The 22,648-nt window shown below is 33.6% G+C and overlaps 1 protein-coding gene across 1 annotated transcript in view; it reads left to right on the plus strand.

Annotated features, from left to right (window-relative positions):
* Positions 1–22,648, plus strand: part of LOC118185012 (E3 ubiquitin-protein ligase PPP1R11) — a 47,969-nt gene that overhangs the window by 15,210 nt on the left and 10,111 nt on the right. Inside the window, exon 2 of the mRNA XM_035354776.2 lies at positions 12,580–12,688. Within this exon, the coding sequence (XP_035210667.1) occupies positions 12,580–12,688 (109 nt within the window). The remainder of the gene's footprint in view (positions 1–12,579; positions 12,689–22,648) is intronic.

Here is a 22,648-nt window from a genome sequence, read left to right on the forward strand (position 1 = left end):
TCACTAACACTTAATCTGGCTCACAAAGTTTCTTTTGCAACTTCGATAAGATAGTTTTTTTAGTTCTCTTTTTAGTGAGAACATCTTTCAGTTTCGTAGCCATTTTCGCTACACTTATCAATAACAAATTATCACACAAACTTAATTCAGAATTTACTAAACAGTTAACAATGAATAGAGTTTCAAGGGTTTTTTACTTACCCCTTTCTTTCAACAACTGGCTATAATCCACAAACACAAATTCCATAGAAACAAATGGCAAACTCACTGTTTTACACTGGATTATTTACTTAGCTGATATCTCTGCGGCTCTACTAGACCACTCAAATGGTCCGGCGAATTCTAAATGGACTGTAACTCTCAATTAAACTAATTAACAAACTACTCTGTAACATATCTTTATCTTTATTATACTAATTTTTGGAAGACGCTCAGGCTCCCACAATCACTCTCTGCTTCGCCATTGAAGCCAACTCTAAAGTAATTAACATTCTTTTTGTAAATAGTAACGATGGCAGCGCCATCTGGCTTCAGAGGGACTTAACAGACGCAGCAATATTTACCAAGGATGAGTATGACAATGTCATCTACATAGCCTTGTATATAGTAGCCTATGTCATTTTGGTGTTTGATGAGGCTATTTATTACTAGGTAGTAATGGTGATAGAACTTTTCCTTGTGGACATCCTCTGAGTCTTTTTTTTTTTTTTTCTTCAAATGATTCAACAAAGATGTTCATTTGAATAAATCTATCTGAAAGCAGGTTCTCGATCCACAATTCTCGCAATCCTCCAGAGGCCCAGTGGTTGTGCCTTGAAGCCACTACTCTTCACAATGGTGTTTGCTGCTTTTCAAATAGGAATATTTATTTTCACCTGGATATAGATAAGGAAGGGCCTTTGAAACCACCAAGTATTTATTACTATACAATATATGCACTTGCCCAGTGAAAATGTCTTTCATTTCCAGAGATTTTTCTCTGACCTCAACACACTTACTTCCTATGCTAGTATTGTAATTTTATACATTATATTGTGTGGTTTAAATATAATGTAAATATACTTTGCTATAATTAAAAATAGAAATTGCATAAAAGTTTTATTTAAATTTAAAATATTTTGGGATGAAATACAAATAAATTAAATATGAGTGGGAAATTAAAGATCTGTACCAAAGGCAAATGTGCACGGAAAATATTTTTTTTCCCCAATACCTCAGTAAGTTTCAAAGTCCTAGACATGCACTGGTTTCACAGTGCAAGCACCACACACAGATCAATGGACAAGAGAAGATTTTTTTTAAAATTCATATTTGTCTCTAGAATCATAATACAGTCAAAAGTCGATAATCCGGACTCGTCGGGACTTAGGCAATTCCGGATTATAGATCATCAGTTTAAATTTGGTAAGATGGCATGCAGAAATTGTAAAATTAAAAATATGAAACCGTAATTTAAGAAATAAAGTACAATTATGATCTAAAGGGTATCAAAATTTAAAAAAAAAAAAAAAAAAAAGGCGTAATATTTATTTGCTTACTTTTTTAAACATTTCTTTCAATGTAAGTTGTTTAAGTTGCTTCGTTTTATGTGATAATACTTTCTCTTTAATTCTATAAACAGACATAATTTCTTGTTAAGTTACAAAGTTCCACTGTTCAAGTCCTATAATTGCTGTGTCGAGAATACCGACTAATTTGTCAATCGAAATTTTTTCATTTTCAATAACCTCTGTGTCACTTTCTTCACTATCGGAAGCGAATTATAATGACAAGGAATTTGATTTAAATCATATCAAAGGCGGAGTACATCGAGATGAAATACTACATTTAGTAAGGAATTATAAGCCAAATAAAATAAAAACATCTGCTCTGAAGATAAGGATAGTGCTGGCAGATCAACTTCCAATTCTTGACTGCATTTGATTTCTAGAGCTTTTTAGTTAAAAATTATAAAAATAATATCTCCCGCCTCAAATGTTTAAAGCATTTAGGATGGATAGATGTGGAGTATTATCAAAGGCACACTGTATGTCAAGGAAGGTGGTCAAGGCAATTTCCTTTCTATCTAGGATGTATTCAGTCTTAGAAACAAGTTGTTGTAATGCTCTTTCTGTAGGTTTACCAAGTATAGGCAAATTGTAGGTTATACAAAGGGTGTAATTACCTGGATATTCTCTAATGTGCCTGTCTATAATTTTAAGAAAGAATGAAGAAAGGCTGATAGGTCTGAAGGATTTAGCCTGGTCATAGTTATTTTTGCCGACTGATGAATGAAGACTCTTCTTCTGCCATATCTTGATAATGCATCCCAGTGCCAGGCCTAGCTTTATAAATTTTAGTCAGCACTGGGATAATGATTTCCTCTGCCTTTTAGATCATGATCATGATTAATTCCATCATCGAGGGCTTTTGAGTGGTTTGAAAGTGTATATAACCCATCTAACATTATTATGATTAAAGATATTTTTAGCATAGGTCCATTGACTTCTAGTGGCTTTTTTTTTACAGAGCCAATGAAGTGCTGACTTTCATTGCTGTACGCATCCCTAGCTCCTGGAAAGTGGGTTTTGACCATGATTTCCATAATATCTTTACCATTCTTAGCAAAGTTACCGTCCTCATTCTTTAGAGTGTCAACCAAATTTGTTTTATATTTTCTAAGGAGTCTAAGGAATCTAGCTCCTTCAGAGATGGAATCTATCTCTTGTTTACTACCCAAGAGTCTTGTTTGCACGTTTGTTATAGTTGGTTAGGGTTTTTCTACTATAATTATCCCATTCACCGTATTTTTTTGCTTTATTGAAAAGTTTTCTGACTACTGCCTACTTTTAGTTCTTAGAGAGTCATTTCACCAAGGACATTGGGGTTTTGCTCTCTTAGTGTGAACTGGGCAATTGTTGTTGTGTGAATCTAGAATATTTGTTATGCAGATATTCTGCTGTAATTTCTAGATCATAATTGTCCCTAATAGTTTTTTTCCCATTTCAGCCAGCCGCACAAGTTTCTCCTGGAATTTTTTCCAATCTGTCTTCATGGATATCTGAACCTTCAATCAAGAATTAAATTAGAGTTTAAAACAGAAGTAAAAGTGTTAATTTCAAAGTGAATGTTTTGATGGTGTGAGCTCTGATGGTCTACCATCAGTTTTTCATTTTTTATATTTTTGCTAATTAGTGTTGTTGCAACACTAATATCAGTTACCTGAGATTATTAGAAGTACCGTAATTTTGGGTAGATAAGCTGGTCTAGCGTGTACGCCGCACACATGATAATTGACCAAAAAAATGAAAGGTCATTGGATAAGCCGCACCGCCGTATATGTCGCAGCAAAGCATTCCGAAACATGGCACTTAATATTTATATATTTAGTAATTCCCTGCCATATTCATGTAATCATCATCAATAACATTTACAACATAAATGTTATCAGTAATATGTAAATAAATAAGGAAGAAACATCTTACCTTAAACTTGCCGAAAAGGAACTCTGATGATTTCTAATAGATACAGTCAAAAGTCGTTAATTCGGACACCCATAATCCGGAATGATCTATAATCCGGACCTCAAAGCTACAAACTTTCTGCGCATGCGTCGCGTTCACGCATGCGCACAGGCGTTTACGAGAGCGCGTAAAACACTTACGGCTGCGAATATGTTTGTGCGCATGCGCGTTTAAATTGTAACGGAGTTATACGCTAAGCTAAAGTTATCTAATTCAGTTAATGTTGCCGATTGCGTTGTTCCTTAATCTTCGAATTGGATCCGGCTTATTATTTTTTGCAGACTGTCAGAGCAATTTTATAAAAGTAAGCTTGAACGTTCGATTATGTCAAATAGAATTTCCGATATATATTTACTACAAAGCGAAAGTATGTTTTGAAATCCGAAATCTGTTTATCAATTTCACGCTGCTCTGCGGCAGAGGGGGGGGGGCAGAAACGTCATTATTAGATTATGATAGATTAGAAAGATTATGTCAAATAGAATTTCCGATATATATTTACTAATATGTAATTTGTATCTACAAAGCGAAAGTATGTTTTGAGATCCGAAATCTGTTTATCAATTTCACGCGGCGGATTGGGAGTTGATCTGTCAACACTATCCTTATCTTCAGGGCAGATGTTTTTATTTTATTTGGTTTATAATTCCATACTAAGTGTAGTATTTCATTCTGTCTTTGATATGATTTAAATCAAGTTCCTCGTCATTATAATTCGCTTCCGATAGTGAAGAAAGTGACCCAGAGGTTATTGAAAACGAAAACATTTCGATTGACAAATTAGTCGGTATTCTCAACACAGCAATTATAGGACTTGAACAGCGGAACTTTGTAACTAAACAAGAAATTATGTCTGTTTAATAGAATTAAAGAGAAAGTATTATCACATGAAACGAAGCAACTTACATTGAAGGAAATGTTTAATAAAGTAAACAAATAAATATTAAGCTTTTTTTTTTTTTTTTTTTTTTTTTGTAAATTTTGATACCCTTTAGATCATAATTGTTCTTTATTTCATAAATTACGGTTTCATATTTTTAATTTTGTAATTTCTGCATGCCATCTTACCAGATTTAAACTGATGATCTATAATCCGGAAAAATCGATAATCCGGAATCGCCGAAGTCCCGACGAGTCCGGATTAACGACTTTTGACTGTATTATTTTTACGGGTTCGGTAAACTTCGTTTATCAGTATAAATTATCATATTACAAAAAAAATTACGTAAATTAGATAAACAGAATTTTCTAATCAAATTAAACTACATTTATTATATAAACTCTTCAATATTCTATTTGACTCATAAATGTCAGATTTAAATACATTTAACAAATGACCATCAAGGTCAATTTCAACATTCTGTTCTAAATCACTATTTTCAATGTCACTGTCTTCACTTTCTTTCCCAATGATTTCAAATTTAATGGAAGCTGATACAATCGTATTAGCTCGGACTGATTGTCATGCTTTATCGACCCATAAGGCAGCCTCCTCATACTAGGCTTTTCTCATTCGTCTGGAATTTGTGAAGGAATGGAGTCCCCTTTGCATCCATTCCTCCCACTGCTTTCGTAGTTCATGCTTGAAAACTCTATTGATAGTGAGATCCAGCAGCTGTAAAATTTTTGTAAGCTCATCTAGTATCACTGAGACATCAGTGCTAAGTTTTTTGCTTCACATCTTCCTATGTCTGCTAAATGAGATCTCGTTGAGTCCTCGGGTTTGGAAAAAAGCACCTTTCCTTTTTCGATAAATTTCTCATACTAAAAACAACATCACTTCTTTGCACATACATCCTTTTCCATTGGCGCAAATAATAACTCCTATAGGAAAGTTTCCTTTCGGAATTGTTTTTCTTTTGAAAATTATCAAAGAGGTTGACTTCTCTCCATTGGCGGCACAACCCAAAACAGAAGTAAAAGAAGTTTTTTCATTTCCGGTTTTTAACACTGAAGTAATTTTTTCACCTATTAAATGAACAGTTCTGCTCGGAAGACAGTCAAAAGTAACGGGCACTTCATCCATATTAATTATTTGCCCTCTTTTCAAATTTTGTTCTTTAATTTTCTTAGATGTGTACTCCAAAAAAGTTATCTTTTTTCAAACCAGTCCATGGGAAGCTTTTGTCCAACTGTTGTTTTGGTCCTTACAGATAATTTCTTTCGTTTCATGAACCTGAAACACAAATTAGGTTCTCCAACAAAATTTTTATTGCCCATTTGTCAAGCAGTTACCTTTGCTTGAAGGCAAATTTTAACTGTTGATACTGATAATCCACTTTGTCTCTGCTTTATTGTCCATTTCTCTAAATTGTCTTCTAAAACAAGCCAGGCTATGACACCAGTAAAATGAGATCTTTTATTGTTAGGCATTTTCTCTAATTCTTCTTGTTCTGACTTCTACTGGCAAATGCATCGCTTGCCAACTTAAAATTCTTTATCCGCAAAGCGATTTTCAATTTCAATCTCTGTCTTCACTGCCAAAAGCTTAAAAGCAGCTGTATAACGTTTTTTCTTCGAGTAGAAGCTATAATAATAATAGGATTTTTAAAACATGAATGATAAGGCAAACAAAAGGCAAGCTACAAAGCAGTAAAAACATGAAGAATAAACACAGCACTTGGTAAGTAAAATAGCTGTTTCCATAAAAAAAAAAAAAAAAAAAAAAAAAAAGTCATGGGAAAATGTGAGAAAAACCATGGAGTTTAGGAGAGAGTACATGCATTATGGTGTCTTTACAGAGAGTGCCACCCACCTTAATTAGGGGAGTTTGGACTTATTGCACTGCCTTAATGCAATCTGAGGTTAGATTATTGCAGCGAATTCTTACCGTTTCGCTTTTGCATTACTTACAATATGAATTAGCAAAGTTTTAAGGACAGAGGAAAAGTAAAATTCCCTCAGATACATTGCAGACCTAAGTTTTCAACTTTTAAACACATATAAGCCGCGACTTATCTATCCAAAATTACGATAATAAAAGTTGGATCATTGCCCATGTTTAGAATATCTAAATTATAACTAAGAATAAATTCTAAAAGGCACTAACCTCTTTTGTTTGTATCTGTGCTACCCCAGACCACATGGTGATCACTGCACTCTAGCCTAAAGACTGCCTGCAAGTTATTTTCTGCACAAAGTTGCATAAGTGTATGCAGAGATTTATTAGGTGAAGCCTTCTCTTCATTGTATACAGAGCCAAAAAGTGTTTCTCTGTAACATGCTCCCATGTTGAGTCTGTCTGACTTTCACTGCCCTTAGGTCCCTATGAATAAAATCAGTAAGAGGAAACACTTCATTATCTGTATTTGAAAGAATACAAGTTCTAGCATCACTATTAAAATAATAGATTAGCTTCCCCTTTGTTCCTTTAAGGCTGCTGATTCTACTCTTGACAAGGCAGGGTTCTTGTATCAGGGCCAGGCATATGTCCTCAGTAAACAATTTCCTGCTGAGGTTAGTGGTATCACTTCTACTGTGATGGATGTTGGCTTTAAGAACTTCATTCAAATCAGTCTTGGTGGATTTGTCGAGAACTTTAGCATGTACTTGGTGAAGGCCAATATGAAATTTATTTCTTCTTCTACCAAGATTAGTTGCATCCGTTTCAGGCACACAAGGGACGATGGTTTGTCTCAATGGTCATTCTTAATGTGAAGAATATTCCACTCAGTTGGAAAGAGCCCACCATTCTGCACCTGAATATTTTTTATGACATCTTTGGGGCCAGTTTGCTACAAACTTTTGGCAGTTTAGCAATGATGTTTGTGGTTTTGATATGTTTCCTTGTCTCACCCACCAAAAGTTTTTGCTGTTGCCAGGGTTTATTTCACCGACAGTCTGTTCCAGCCATTTAGAGCTACCCACATCTGCACACTTGATAATAAGTGCCCCATTCTCAAGTTTGCAGGATTGGAAGTTAGGGACAAAGCCTACATTGTTTGTTTTCTGTTGTAGTCAGTAGCCTGTTCTTCCGATAAACGTTTTTCAGGATGTCCGTCAATGAGTGCAGCCATCTTGATCACCTTAAGAGCCTCCTTGAAGGTTATAACCTTCAGGTCTGACTCTTTTGACAGTCTTTGGGGTGACAGTTTCAATTCTGAGGCTTTTTTTTCCCCCCTCAGGACATTATTTTTTTATTTTTATTTTATCTAGAGAGGCAGTCATGCTTTTAATAGCTTTCTGCCCGTCTCCAGATGTTTATTGAGTAGAGGTCATTTCTACCCAGCACCATGAGCGATTCGTTTCTACTCCTTCGATTGATTTCCTCTAGGTTTCCTTGTTATGAGAAGAAAGGTCTACTTCAGAGCTTTTGCATGTCAAAGTGGAATTTTTAATCATGTTGTCTTTTTCAGCCATATATAAACTAGAAAAGAAAGTACAGGATAAAAAAGGTCCACCCAGTATTACCTGCTGCTGGGTAAAGCAAAATACTCTAGAACAGCGGTTCTCAATCTTTTGACTAACGGGTAACCATCCAAACAAGACTGGAAAACTTTTGTACCACCACTACATTTTACAACCTTTTTTTTTTTTTTTTTTTTTCTCAGTTGAAATGTTAAAAAAAATATTTTCGTATTTGCACAGCCTATTGGCTATTTGTATTAAATGTGCACACATAAAAAAAATATTAGATCAAAAATTGGTTACCATTTTAATTATCAGAATTTAAGTTAAAATACTTTAATTATTAGTATGAAATTTTGGCCTGTGTAAGAGATATCAATTTCTTTATGTCTGGTCTTACTTAACCGTAAGTTAAGATCCATTTTTAATTTTGTTCTGTATTTATTTTTATTTATTTATTTTGTATTTATTTTTCAAATATAACATGGAAGAAAATGTTTTGTTCACAAAAATTGGTTATGCGAAATACAAAGTGCAAAAAGGCAATAAAAATTTAATAGTTTTTTTTTTTTTTAAATGCCTTTCAATTCTTTTTTTTTTTTTTTGGTTCAGCCAAAAGTTAACGAGTGTGTTACTTTTGAAATCTTCAGTTAGAGTGTGATCACAGGAAATTTCTATCAGTTGTTCGTTTTCTTCACGAGATTTTCGAATTTAATGGTTAAAAATACTTTGTTTCTTTGCGTACCACCGGTTGAGAATCGCTGCTCTAAAAGTTGGCAGGCATTCTAAAGGCTCCATTAAGACACTATAACCACAGTGTCATTCACCCTAGGCATGGGCTGCAGATTATAAGTGGCCAGGATTATGAGAGGGGGGTCCACAGCTTCTTATTTATTATTCAAAGCTATCCTGTCAGATAAATACAGGACATCTGGCTATCTACCACCTGCTGATGCACCTGGAAGCCACTCAAGCCCCAAGTTACTTTAGTTTCTTCAGAACAAATTTCACAAGTGACTATTTTAAAATTGAGTTTAAGGCTCACAATTTATCTGTAAAAACCATTGAGGATTATTATGAACATAAGTTGCCTGAAGAATGGCTATGCATATGACTGCCAGAATCAGAATTCTGAAAATTTGGCAACTTCTATTAAGGTAGTTGCGATAATGTGTACCTTTTTTGTTTCCCCCCCCCCAATAATTATAGTAGTTGGATATTTCCCTTTTAAATTGATCATTGCAAATTTACACTTTACAAATTAGACAAAAAAGTTTGCCTATTTTGTGGACTGTGTTCAGTAGCCACTTTAATAAGAAGTGTAAATATTTATTTAAGCACAGTTAAAAAGAGTTATTATCATAGCAATATTTTAAAAATTCAGGATTTGGTTGAATTTGTATTGCTTTCTAATTTATGAATGCTTCTTTAGTAACTTGCTTTCCTTACATATTAGTTATTAGCTAATTTCAACATATTTCAGTGTTCCATAAAAATTCAATGTGTCAGTAAATTCAAGATACATTTGAAGAGTTAAGTATTAACAATTATTACATTCAGTGGTACCTCAATATATATCTGCTTTGAAATGCATCCAATTTGGCATACATCTTGTTTAGAATACAACTCAAGTTTGCTATGTCATGACTGTGCACACTATACTTGTTTATTTCTTTCAAGACAGTACTACGATTGCCCATAAGCATCAGTGTGCCTGTTGCCACCATTCAGTAAACATCATGCACTGTAATTTTCAATTTTCAAGTGATTTTGTGCTATTTTGCGTAATATTTTTTTAAACTCATTAACATTGAATTTTAGGAAAGTTAATGAAAGGAATTAAGTAATGAAGAAAATGATTGGGATCTCCATGGGCATGAAAAAAAAAAGAGATTGTTGTAAAGTAGGAAGATGGCATGCCTAACATATACCAAGTATGGTTGTGAAAAACATTTGCTTTTAAATCCCCTAATACTGCAGAAGGGGTGAAATCGATTATCAGACAAAGGAAAGCATGTTGAAAACTTATTTTGGATCTGGATAGCAGAAAAACATTTCTGTACAGTATCATGTAACAAGGCTTCATTTATGTATAGTATATATTTTGTTTGCTGCATTTGTATTTTAGTATTAAACAGTGTTATAATAATAACAGTAGGACTTTTTTTATAAGAATGGATTATTATTATTATTGTTATTATTATTTAAGTTAATTTAGTATACCTCTTAGAATCTGGAACAGAGTAATGATATATGCCGAGGTCTCAGTGTAATGGAACTTCCGTTACTTTACTTTTTACAGGGTACTAGTTGTCAAATGTATATCATATCATGAACAGCTGTCACCTGTATTTGTGGAATTCTCTGATTTTTTTAAAAACAAAAACAGGTTGATGTATTCATGGGAAAAATCAGTTTCATTCTCCCAGTGTATACAGTGATCATCTAATTTTGCTTAAAAAACTGTCAGAGAATTGTATAAATACAGCAAGCTTTTGGCATTATGCACATTAAACATTGTGTACATTCTATATATATAAAATAGTTATTCTTTTCATGAAGCTCTATGTATTGTTGCATTGCCACCATCTTGTTAGATTTTACAGCAGCATTATGTTTGGTTTGAAGTTGGCATCCCATTAACAGAAAAATACCAAATCTTTTTGAAGCATATATATATATAAAATATATATTGTGTTTAAAAAAAATACATTAATCACAAGCACATTTATTACTAATAATAACCTTAACCATATTCAATAACAAGATATCGAAAAAAAAATTTGTATTGTTCATTTGTAACTCAAAATTTACGAAATCGCTTGAAAAGCAGTTATAGCATAAAGCATTTTAACAAATCACTTATATGTACTGAATAAAAGCTAAATTCTTTCAGAATTAAACAATTGCATTTCTTGCAGTCGTGAATAAGTGTTTATTTTTTCCCTTCACATATATACCCCTAGCCCCAAAATAGTTGTTTTAAAAATGCAAAATAGAAATAGTTATTAATGGGCTAAATCTAATAGCTAACAAGTTAATATAAATCTTCATAAAATAAAAGTGTTACTTATATAAACTTTTGAACTTAATATTATTAGCTACACACAAAATGCATTCTGTTAAAATGATAAAATGTTCTTTATCAAAAAGATAAAATAAAAATTAAGAAACCATACAACTTGATTAAAGAAAGCTCAGTTAACTGTACATTTCGATAGGTTTGTGAACTTCAGGCTGATAGGAGTTCTCGCTGACTTTATTGTGCAAAAACACCAGAATGAGGTGGAACTGGAAAACAGAAATGGCAGCTTGAAAAATAAAGGAAAAGGGATTATACTCGTACTGTGCATATGCCAAATGCTGAAATAGATTTTAATATGTTCTAAAAAACTCATTTTCTGTAATGTAACTTTGTTCAAAACAACAGTAAATGAGTTTCACCCTCATTATTAAAGCAGCTGGTTACAATGGTGGAGCTTTTCGGCCAATGTGCCATCTCGCTGCTTGTTGGGGGTGGGGGAAAGGAAAGAGTAGAATTTCATGTAAGCAGTTTAAATGTTATCTCAAAATTTCTGCCATTTTAACGATGGTTTTAGCATTGTTTTAATTTTAGAATTATATATATAGTTATAGTCAAAATAAAAATATTTCTATTTTTTTTTTTTTTTCCAAATCAGTTGTGTATATTCCAGAGGGATTTTTTACTTGGGTGCATTATTGATTTCATCTCCAGACTTGATGCTTCCTGTGTCAATAAATATAAACCTTTTAGAGAACTGAAAAATTAAGCTCAATATTTTAATTTTTTTTAATTACAATTTCTGAGATTATGAAAATAGAAAAGTGTTTTATATGCTAATTTCCGAAATTAGCTCTGAAAAAATATTAAAAATATACATGATATTCATTCATTGAGAAATCAGTTAAAATTTTATAGACATGTTATTTTATGTCATATTTACTATGTTAAATACTTAAGCTAATTATTTGTGTAAATCAGTTTCTGCCTTTTTCAGTTTTATTATTTAGTGTTTCATCAGTTTTATGTTTCTAACAATTATAGCTTAAAAATAATAATGAAATTAGAACCTATAGATTTTATGTTCTAAAAATAATAATCTAGGCTGTAACAGAGCGTTAAAGATTTTATGATATTTATGCTTTTTATGTATACAATAAATAGTAGAAAAATAGAAAATGTATATTCCATTTTTCTAATTTTTTGGACACATTCTTGAACTTTTAAGAGAGAGAGAAGTATAGCAAGTTTTGAAAAGCATTGATTGGTATATTCTTTAAAAGATATTTCAATAAAAAATTTCATTTGATGAAACTGTTAGCCTTCATTTTTTTTAATGACTTATTTTCAAAGAAATACCTAAAAATTTTGATTTGAAGAATAGAAAGTTTTTTTTTTTTTTTTTCATTCTCATTTACTCTTAGGAATTTGTGAATTTTAAGCCTAAAGTGATAAAAATGCTTGGTACTTTCTTATTACTGTAGCCATCACATAATTCTTTAGCAACATCCGAAATTTCCACATTACCGAATGGACATTTAAATACAGTGACTGCTTTAACAAGGAAGTGCCAAATATTTTATTAAAAGTAAAATGTACAAATATTTATTTAACTTGTTCTGTCTGTATTATACTGAATGCATAGCTAAAATTTTTTAACATAGAATCTTGTCTTTAGAGCATATATTTATGAGATGAATTTTTTAGGCTGTGCCTAGTGTGAGAATGAAATTAAAAAAACCAAAAGGGAAGAAGAAAGTAGCTTGGTCACCGGATACTGTGGATAATGAAAATATGAATAAGAAGAAATCAAAATGTATGGTTCTAAAATATTTAGTTGATTTGTTTAATACTTCTAAATTTGATGTTACTGTAATAAATATGTGTATCAAAATATAATTCCATAACACTTCTCATTGTTTTGCTAAGTGCATGAGTAAAATTGACATAGTACATTAAAAGAAAAAAAAACTCTAAACATTTTTAACTTTTTTCTTAAATTCCAGAAATGAACAAAGTATAGATGGAATTTATTTAAGCGAAGCCACCTTCAGCATTAATTACAGCTCCAAACAATGTTAGAATTGAGAACAGGTGCTTTTTATTACACCTGAAGACTGTTCGTCAAAGATCTGGCAGATTTCCTTTCTCAGCTGACATTTATTGTTAATGAAAGCTGTATTAGTGATACTATGCCTTATATATGATAGCTAGCAGGATTGCAGTCAGGTGAATTTGGAGACTGTAAATTAGGGATCATTATCATATGTTGTTCGTTTTCCTTCGCGTGCATATGGTTTCGTGAATTTGGGGTAACTAACGATGACAACACTTGATGAAGTATTGAAACATAATTTATTAGACAGTATTGTGCAAGACAGCTCTAAAAACACTTTTACAGTCGTCGAAGAACTACTATAAACTCGCTGAAACAATCAACGACACAGGCTATCTGACTATAACGGTAAAGACAGCTTCATGGCAAAGCACGAGAGTACAACTCTCGACTCTGCTCGGTTGTTCTCGGGTTTCTACGTACTCTCGAGACTCTCCACTCTACAACTCGCGATGTACTACGGTGATGACAGCTTCACAGTAAAGCACCAGAGTATAGCTCCCGACTCTGCTCTGTCATTCTCGGAACTCTATGTACTCTTGAGACTCTCCACTCTACAACTCGCGTTGCATTCGATGATACACTAGAATATAGCTTCCAACTCCATTTGGTCATTCTCGGCCTTCAACACTAAGATAAAACTCAACAATGCACTAACTCGCGATACACTAAGAGACTCTCGATGCACTCAGCATTAGACTTCGAGACACTCACTCACTGACTGATTATCAACTCGCTTTCCGCATACCACCAGGGTTTATATAGCTTTTGCTTTGCGTTCGAGAACATTCTGAGCCAAACCAGTAAAAATTCATTTCAAAAGGTTCTCCATCCATCCATGGCATATTGCCAAATGGATGATTTCTTGCCAAATATGGCAACCCTGCCTTTTCTTGCCATTTTCTGGCAACCGTAAGCTTGCTTTGTGAGGGAGCTATCTTACCACGCCTGGCATTTTGTAACACTATATATTAGTAATATAATAACGTGGAGTAAACTGCAGTGGATTGATGATGGTTCTCTGTGTTTTGACCGGGAGAGACTTTACTGTGTTACACTCAAAGGTGAGACTTGTAGACAGACGTGGCCGAATTGAATATAATTTTTATTTCTGGACATTATTAAACCATTTAACCTTCTGAAATGAATTCATACTGGTTTGGCTCAGAATGTTCTCGAACGCAAGGCAAAAGCTATATAAACCCTGGTGGTATGCAGAAAGCGAGTTGATAATCAGTCAGTGAGCGAGCGTCTCAAAGTCTAATGCTGAGTGCATCGAGAGTCTCTTAGTGTATCGCGAGTTAGTGCATTGTTGAGTTTTATCTTAGTGTTGAAGGCTGAGAATGACCAAATGGAGTTGGAAGCTATATTCTAGTGTACATCGAATGCATCGCGAGTTGTAGAGTGGAGAGTCTCAAGAGTACATAGTTTCTGGAATTCTAATTATCGAAACTATATTTTTTGTCACACATTATCATGGGCGCAATATATATCTCTTAATTTAATACAGATAATCACATTTAGATAATGGCATAGTTAGCAGTACGGCAAAGCAAAAGTAGTGAATTAGCGTCTTGACTGCAAAAGAGTTGAAGCTAAAGTATGCAATATGGAGGCTTACCAAGAGAAGGTTTTGGTTTCGATAAGAAAGGTTTCAGTTCTTGAAACTTTGAGTTTAGGTTCAGAAATAGGTAAGTCTTTAGCATTACATAACCAATGCAACATGGATTGATCTAGAAATGACACAGCCCAGAAAAATTATTACGATTTTTGGAATAGAGAAGGGAAATTAAGGGGTTACCGCTAGTTTAAATTATAATTTTGATCTACATGTTTTTTTATCATATATATATTCCTCTAGTTGCATCTGAGTTTTCTTTGGCTATGTATGCTGCAGAGTCTTGCTAGATCAAGAATGGTCATCTTGTAGCTTAGCCAAAATGGCCTAGATATCATGACATGTCCCAGATTTGTATGCTAGCTGTGTAGTCGTTGAAGTACCGTACATTTGAAATGAAAATGCCATTTCTCTCCCATGTTCTTCAGCATTGTCTTGTGTCTTTCTGACAGCTGTGGCCTTCATATCAGTCTGAATCAACCCTCTGTTTCCTAATTCTCAAAATTGGCTTTAGTGATAGAACTTTTGTATAGCATCATTGTTTGCCATCCTGATGGAGATGGAATAGACTGTTACTTTCCTTCACTACTCATTGTCATTAAACCTGTTTGGGATCCAAAGTTCTTGAAGTCTTACTGACAACTGAGAATCTTGAATAGAAACATTTAAAACATGGAGTATGGATTGGAAATCATAAATTAAGAAAAATCAGTTCTTTTTGGTTAAGGGAAGCCCCAAACATAATCAATCACAGCTGCAAAATCTACCTAACAATGGCAACAACATATCGATATATAAAACTCCATGGAAAGAATAACTATTTTATATTTAAATGAGTATAATATATATATAATGTTTAATGTGACTGATGTCAAATTTGTGCAAATCCTTTCCCCAAGTGAAAGCAGCATGTTGTATATATAAAAATAATATTTTTTCTCCCCATGTATGCAGCAATCTATTTCTACTAAAAAAAAAAAATCAGAACTACACAAATTTGATCTTGCATGCATTAAGCATCATACATCTTATTATATAGCTGTTTGTGATACAATTTGAATAGGCTACACATTTGGTGACTAATGCCCTGTTAACAGGAAAGTGTAAAAAAGGTTTATATTATTTGTAATTTCTCTGTTTAAATTTGTACTAATTCTACTCCTGCATCCTGTATGTGTCAGTATAAGTTTGCACCTTTTCATTGTTAGTATAATAGATAAATTATTCGGTAGGACATCAAGTGCTATTAATTTAATAAAATAAGGAAGTGAAATATTGCAAGATTCTAACAACATCAATTTGAAAGTTATATGAGTATCATATATATTCATATGATAAAAATATTTTGTTTCTTTTCGTGTTTAAAACTCCTCTGTGCACAGAAATGGTAAAAGAGCAGGTGGATTATCAATCCTTATCTCCATTGCTTCAAAATTTCCCATAATTCTTGATTAATATGGTAAAAGCTTGACTGTCATTCAGCTAACCAGAATATTTTAGATTCTTTTTAAATGAAAAATTATGGAAATGAGTAACATAAGAAAGCATCATAAAGCAAGTATGACTACATGAAATCCCACATATTAACATATGAAATGTGAATACAGCTGCATGGTTCACTTACTAGAGATGTTGCTAAATAATAGCAATAATTTTATATGAAATACTGTGCTTTCCAAAAGTTTCAGGATGAAACACATTTTAGATTATAATTATTAAAGCAAACTATATACAGTACAAAGTTCGAGATCCAGACTCGTCGGGATTTCGTCAATTTCGGATTTGGGATTTTTCCGTTTATTGGATCATCAGTTTAATGCTTTTAGGATGGCATTTAGAAACTATAAAATTAAAAATATGAAATCATGACTTATGAAATAACGAAGCATTTATGATCTAAATGGTTACAAAATATACAAAACGAAACATAATATTTATTTGTTTATGTTATTAAACATTTCTTTCACTGTAAGTTATTTAAGTTGCTTTTTTGTGCTTTTATTTTCTCTTTAATTCTCTAGACAGATATAATTTCTTATTCAGTTACAAAGTTCAACTGTTCAAGTTCTGTAATTGCAGTGTCAAGAATTCCGACTAACTTGCCAATCGAAAATTTTCATTTTCAGTAACCTCTCTGTCACTTTCTGCACTATCAGTAGTGGTATTTTCTGGATCTAGAACCACACTACAGATTTTGCCGACTGTTAATTGATTTATAATTGGGTCAGTGTCATTGTAATGAAAACCTAGTGTTATATCATCTTCATTTATTACCACTTCTCCCCATTTCTTTAAAAATTCCATTAATTGGAAAACCTCTTTGGTTTGTGATATCCGAAAACCTACGCATTTGCGGCTATCATATTCATCAACCTTACCATGAATATGCTAGCTGGTCATAAATTATGCCAAGCATTTTTTAAAGTATCTGCAGACACATCCTCCCACGATCATGTGACGCTCCACAAAGCAGATTTTACGCTAAAATATTTTTACAATTCTTGAATAGTCTTGTCATTATTATTCAAGAAATTTAATATGGATTTTAAAAATTCTACATTATATTTTCATTTTAGCACGTGCACTATTCTGATACCCATAGGCTGAATGACTGACGTAAAATTTGGAGGAAAGAATAATACGGATACGTTATGTTTCACTAAATTTTTGAAGTATGAGCCAAACACTTGTCTTCAATCAAGACAATTTTTTTGGGATCAGGTAAACCAACTGAATTCTGCCGAGCCTCGGGTATGAAATGATTTTCAAACCAATCATTCATTTGTGTCATCCATGTTCTGTTATTTGCACAATATATAGCGGGAAACATTTTACTCCTTTAAATGCTCAAGTTTGTGTATTTTTCGGATTACGTAAAGTTTACGCTTGTGCTTTCCTGCCACATTTGCACATGCAAAAATTGCTAGTCTCGCTTGCAAATCTTTGATATGAGTTGAAGCCTTTTCTATAGAGGTTGCCAATGTATTTTGTGTTACATATTGCCAGAAAAGACCAGTTTCATCAGCGAGGTAAATTTGCTCTGGAAACTATTAGTGAGGTCAATGAATTCATCTGCAAATAGTTCAGCAGCTTTAGTATCAGCTGAAGCTTTTTTACCTGAAATTCTTAATATCAAATGCTTTATATCATGACGATTTTTAAATTTGGTTAACCAACCTGTCGAATACGTGCAGTGAGTTTTTAAGTTCATTTCTTAATGATATATTTTAGCTTGACCTATTAGCATTTGATCTGTCAATGGTATGCCCTCACTGTGATGCTGTCTGGCCCATTCAATTATCACTTTGTCTTGATCTTCACTTCTAGCACAGGGAATTATTTTTCTGTTATTCGTTGCAAGTGGGCTGTTGGAATCCATAAAAAAATTCAAAATGTTCCTTTTTCTGTTTTCTTACATCATATACTGTTGACTTTCCATAATGCCATAGTTCTCGCATTGTTTTCAGACGGATACCTTTATCCATTTTTTGCAGCAGTTCTATATTTTGTTTAATGTACAGCAAAATATGCTTTTGCTTTGTAGATCATGTTGCAGCTTCAGAATTGGAAACTCTTTTCAACATGATCAAAAGTTGAAACTTTAATTTTCATCAAATTGATGTAATAAAAACATCCTGCAAAAGTAATTAAGCTGGATCAAATCAGAAATTTAAGGAACAGCGCAATCTGCTATATTGTCTGAAATTCCTTGGAATCAGTAAAACACAATTTTAGCCTAACTTAATAGCATCCACTATACATTATTGGCTGTGTATCATAAGATTGATGATGAAAGACAAGTTGTTCCGCTAAATTTTGTGTTGCTTCTATCGTGCACTTAGACAATTAAGCCTGATTGTATTAATTTAGAAGTCAAACAACTATTAGCTTAGTTATTCATTTAATTGTACTTGTTTAGTTATTTATTGTACTTACATCTATTTCTTGCACATGCTTATTAAGGCTTATGTGAATCCTGAATAAATAAATTCCTACATATATTGAGGGCCGCCGCTAGATATCTTACCACCTGATGCAGCTGCGTGTCCTAAATTCTGCTACCAAGCACCTCCTTAACTTCTAAATTTCTGTGGCCCTTTAATTTTTGGATCCCAGTGCTTTCCCTAAATTTAAAAAATATTTTCATCCTTTAATTTGGTTGCTCGGTGCTTCTCTAAATTCCAAACATATTCTCTTCCTTAAATTCTGCTGAATGGTGCGGCCATACGAGCTCTGGCACCGGTTCTGGGTTTATGTGAAAAACAAATCAGTTGGCTTATGAATATTATTAACAAAATCTATTTTTAGCATATGAAAAGAAAATTTTTTTACATCTTACCCCTTCGATATTTTTCTTAGTGCATTTAACTTAAATCTGTAATCATTGTCAAACGTAAGAATATCAATAAGGTTACCATACGCTTTGACTAGTATTAAAAAAAAAATTGGGGGGAAGCTGCAGGAGTCATTACTCAAGTTGTCATGTGTTGATAAACATGAGATGATGAAAGCAAAATGTAATAAATAACGATTCGCCAGGTTGGCATCAGAGATATAAAATATTAGTAGGTGTAAAATCAATGGTGTTTGTATTTAGAATGTTTCGGTTTGATATGTATGCCAACCAGATACACAGCTACGAAGCCAAAGTATTGATCACACAAATTTATGCTAAATTATTGTTTCTTCAATAATGAGGTATTTATTTAGTGCCGAAGGGAAATTAAGAAGCAGGACTCTCCGCATGTTTTATCTACCAGGGGCAAAAATCAAATGTACTTGTGTAAAGCATTTAACAAAAAAAAAAAAAGAAGAAGAAGAAGAAGAAGAAAAAGAAATTGTTGCCGGTTTTGAGGTTTGGATTTTAGATCATTTCTGATATTGGACATCTGGATCTCGGACTTTGTACTGTATACATGTAAACGTTCAGTATAAGCGTAGCTAATAAATCATTCATTTTATTTTATTATGCCTGTACTTTCCAAAAAATTTTTAATTCCTCCCACCCCAAAATTTACACATGATAAAAACATTTTATACATAGGGAGAGAGACCTAATGCAGATTGCTTATATTGTTGACTTGAATACAAGCTTGTTACATCTTCTAAATACTGTCAATCTAGTTATCAGAAACTTTGGTACGAACCAAAGCCTATGCATATTTTAACACGTACTACAGTTCATTCAGTGATCTTGTAGGAGAGTTCAGCCTAGCTAACTATTTTCTTAAAAGTTCTATAAATATTCATTTGAATTATAGTGCTTGAACTGTCTATTCTGTTTGCTGCATTTTCTGATCCCAGAGTAATGATTGATTATAGCAGTTACATATACGAGGGCCATCCAGGAAGTAGATTACGTTTCCGTCTGTGTCCGCTAGGGGCGGGGCTAGCGCGGCCATCTTGGGGTCAGAGCGTTGTGCAGCTCAGTCTGCATCTAGCCGTGCTAGTGAGAGGTTCGTGCTGTGCTCCGTTCAGATACTGTGACGGTTTGAAATGTCTGCGTTAATTGAAAATCCCGCGAGCTGCGAGGTGCGCTCAGTAATAAGGTTTCTGACTGCAAAAAACTGTAAACCGATAGAAATCTATCGGCAGCTTCGTGAAGTGTATGGGGACAACATTATCACTGAAGGTGGAGTGCGTCAGTGGGTCATAAGATTTCAAAATGGCCGAACCAATGTTCACGACGAAGATCGAAGTGGGAGACCCAGCATAGTGACCGCCGAACTTCTCGAAAAAGTCGATGCTAAAGTCCGTGAAAATCGAAATTTCACAATAACGGAACTTTCTTTGAGTTTTCCACAAATTTCGCGAAGTTTGTTGCACGAAATCATCAGCGAAAAGCTTGGTTACCACAAGTTTTGTGCAAGATGGATTTCAAAAATCTTGACAGAGGACCACAAAAATCAGCGAATGGCTGCAGCGTTGAACTTTTTGGACGCTTACCATAAGGATGGTGACTCTTTACTCGATCGCATCGTTACTGGTGACGAAACATGGGTGAAACATGTGAACTGTGAAACGAAATTGCAATCAATGCAGTGGGGGCACACAAGTTCTCCCCAAAAACCCAAGAAATGCATGCAAACAATGTCGGCAAGGAAGATGATGGCGACTGTTTTTTGGGACAGAAAAGGTGTAATTTTGGTGGACTTCCTGGAAAGAGGCACTACAATAAACTCTCAAAGGTATTGCCAAACTCTCCAAAAACTCAGAAGAGCAATTCAAAACAAGCGCAGAGGAATGTTGAGCTCTAAGATCTTGTTGATTCACGACAACGCCCGGCCCCACATGGCAAATGTCACTCGTAAAGTTCTTGAATCTTTTAAGTGGGAGTTGTTTCCTCATCCGCCGTACAGTCCTGACCTGGCACCGAGCGACTTCCACCTATTCCCAGCAATGAAGAAGTGGCTGGCTATGCAGCGTTTTGATGACGACGCACAGCTGCAAGAAGAGGTAACGAAGTGGTTGAAGGCGCAGGCGGCCGAATTTTTCGACGAAGGAATTTCCAAGCTCGTACATCGTCACGATAAATGCCTTAATTTGTATGGTGACTATGTAGAAAAGTAGTATTTGAGTGTGGCTTTCATCTGTATATAATAAAATTTGTTTCCTATACTTTGTTTATTTTTTTTATTCCAAAACGTAATCTACTTTCTGGATAGCCCTCGTATTATGGAATTGTTATCCATTAAAAAATAAATTATCTTGCATGTTAATCAAAGAAAACTTCGATATCCCGAAGCATTTCACAGACCAAAAAGAAAAGAAGGGGGGAATGTGGACATTCAGATTGATTCTTCCCTAAATGAGAATGTTGTTCTTTCTTTAAGTGCCTTTTTCAAGAACATTGAACTAGTTTTGTAATGTTACTTTTCATTCTATAAATCATGATATTTAACCAAAATGTAGAAAGTATCTAGATTTGCCCATGAACATTACTCAGCTTTTTATTGTATTACTTTTCCCAAATATAGTCAAGTTTCCTTCTGTAAATGAGTTAATGAACCATGAACAGAAAGCCTTCATATAAACTTGGACAAAGTCTTCTTGCCTTTGAAGCAGATGATCATAATGAAGCTGAGATGAAGTTGCAGTTCTAACCTTTTGTGTTAAATAGCCATTATTATCATTGTTTGTTAACTGCTATACTTGAAACTGTATGCTATAAAAACCTGGTTCCATTTGACTGGCTACATGAGATTTCCATAGTTTCCACATATGTGATGTAAATATGAGCCAGTTTTTCTTAGAAAATTCTCCACAACAGCATTCCTTCCCTCAGGCAGATGGCTGATCTTGCTTTGCCTTAGTCAACCAACCAATCATAACCACTTGATGACTGTATGACTTAACTTTTACTGTCTTTATAGCAACTTGGGTTCTACTACCTACGTCGTGGAGATTTTGTACCATGAAGACTCTTTCAATATTTTAGCCTGTGGATAGCATTGACATTAGGATAATAGTGTAATGAATAGTCATAAATGTTCTCTTCACAATTCATAAGGTATTACCATCATGTTCATCAAAAAACAGTACATAACATAATATTCTGGGAAGAGTGATATCATTTTCATCATCCAAAAATTTACTGTATCGATTAGGCTCCCGATGCCACATGTCTGTATTTATCTAATCAACTGTTCAGCATCATAGAGAATTGGCAAATGATTTCTCCAATGCATTGTGCAGAATAATGCAGACAAAGTTTCACTATCAGCCAAGATTTCGTTTGAAATCAAAGTATTTATGCACAGGAAGTTAATTGAAGCTTCTCTATTTTAAAATTAAGCATTTAGTTTATCAAAGAAATTAATGAATACCTGTAATTATATGAATGCTTTCTTAAGTTTAGAATATTATCCTTGTTATTAATTGCATTTCATGCTCTTATCTCATTCTTTAATGGTTGAAGGACAAAACTATTTATTCTACTTTGGAAAGCAATATTTTTGAATTTTAGATATTTTCAAATTATTACATATCAGTTATGTAAGAATTTAATCATGAATAATTAAAGTCATGAATTTATATTGGTA

The sequence above is a fragment of the Stegodyphus dumicola genome, chromosome 5 (genome assembly GCF_044657685.1).
Source record: "Stegodyphus dumicola isolate Sdum_Otavi_A_Nest chromosome 5, ASM4465768v1".
Classification (NCBI taxonomy): domain Eukaryota; kingdom Metazoa; phylum Arthropoda; class Arachnida; order Araneae; family Eresidae; genus Stegodyphus; species Stegodyphus dumicola.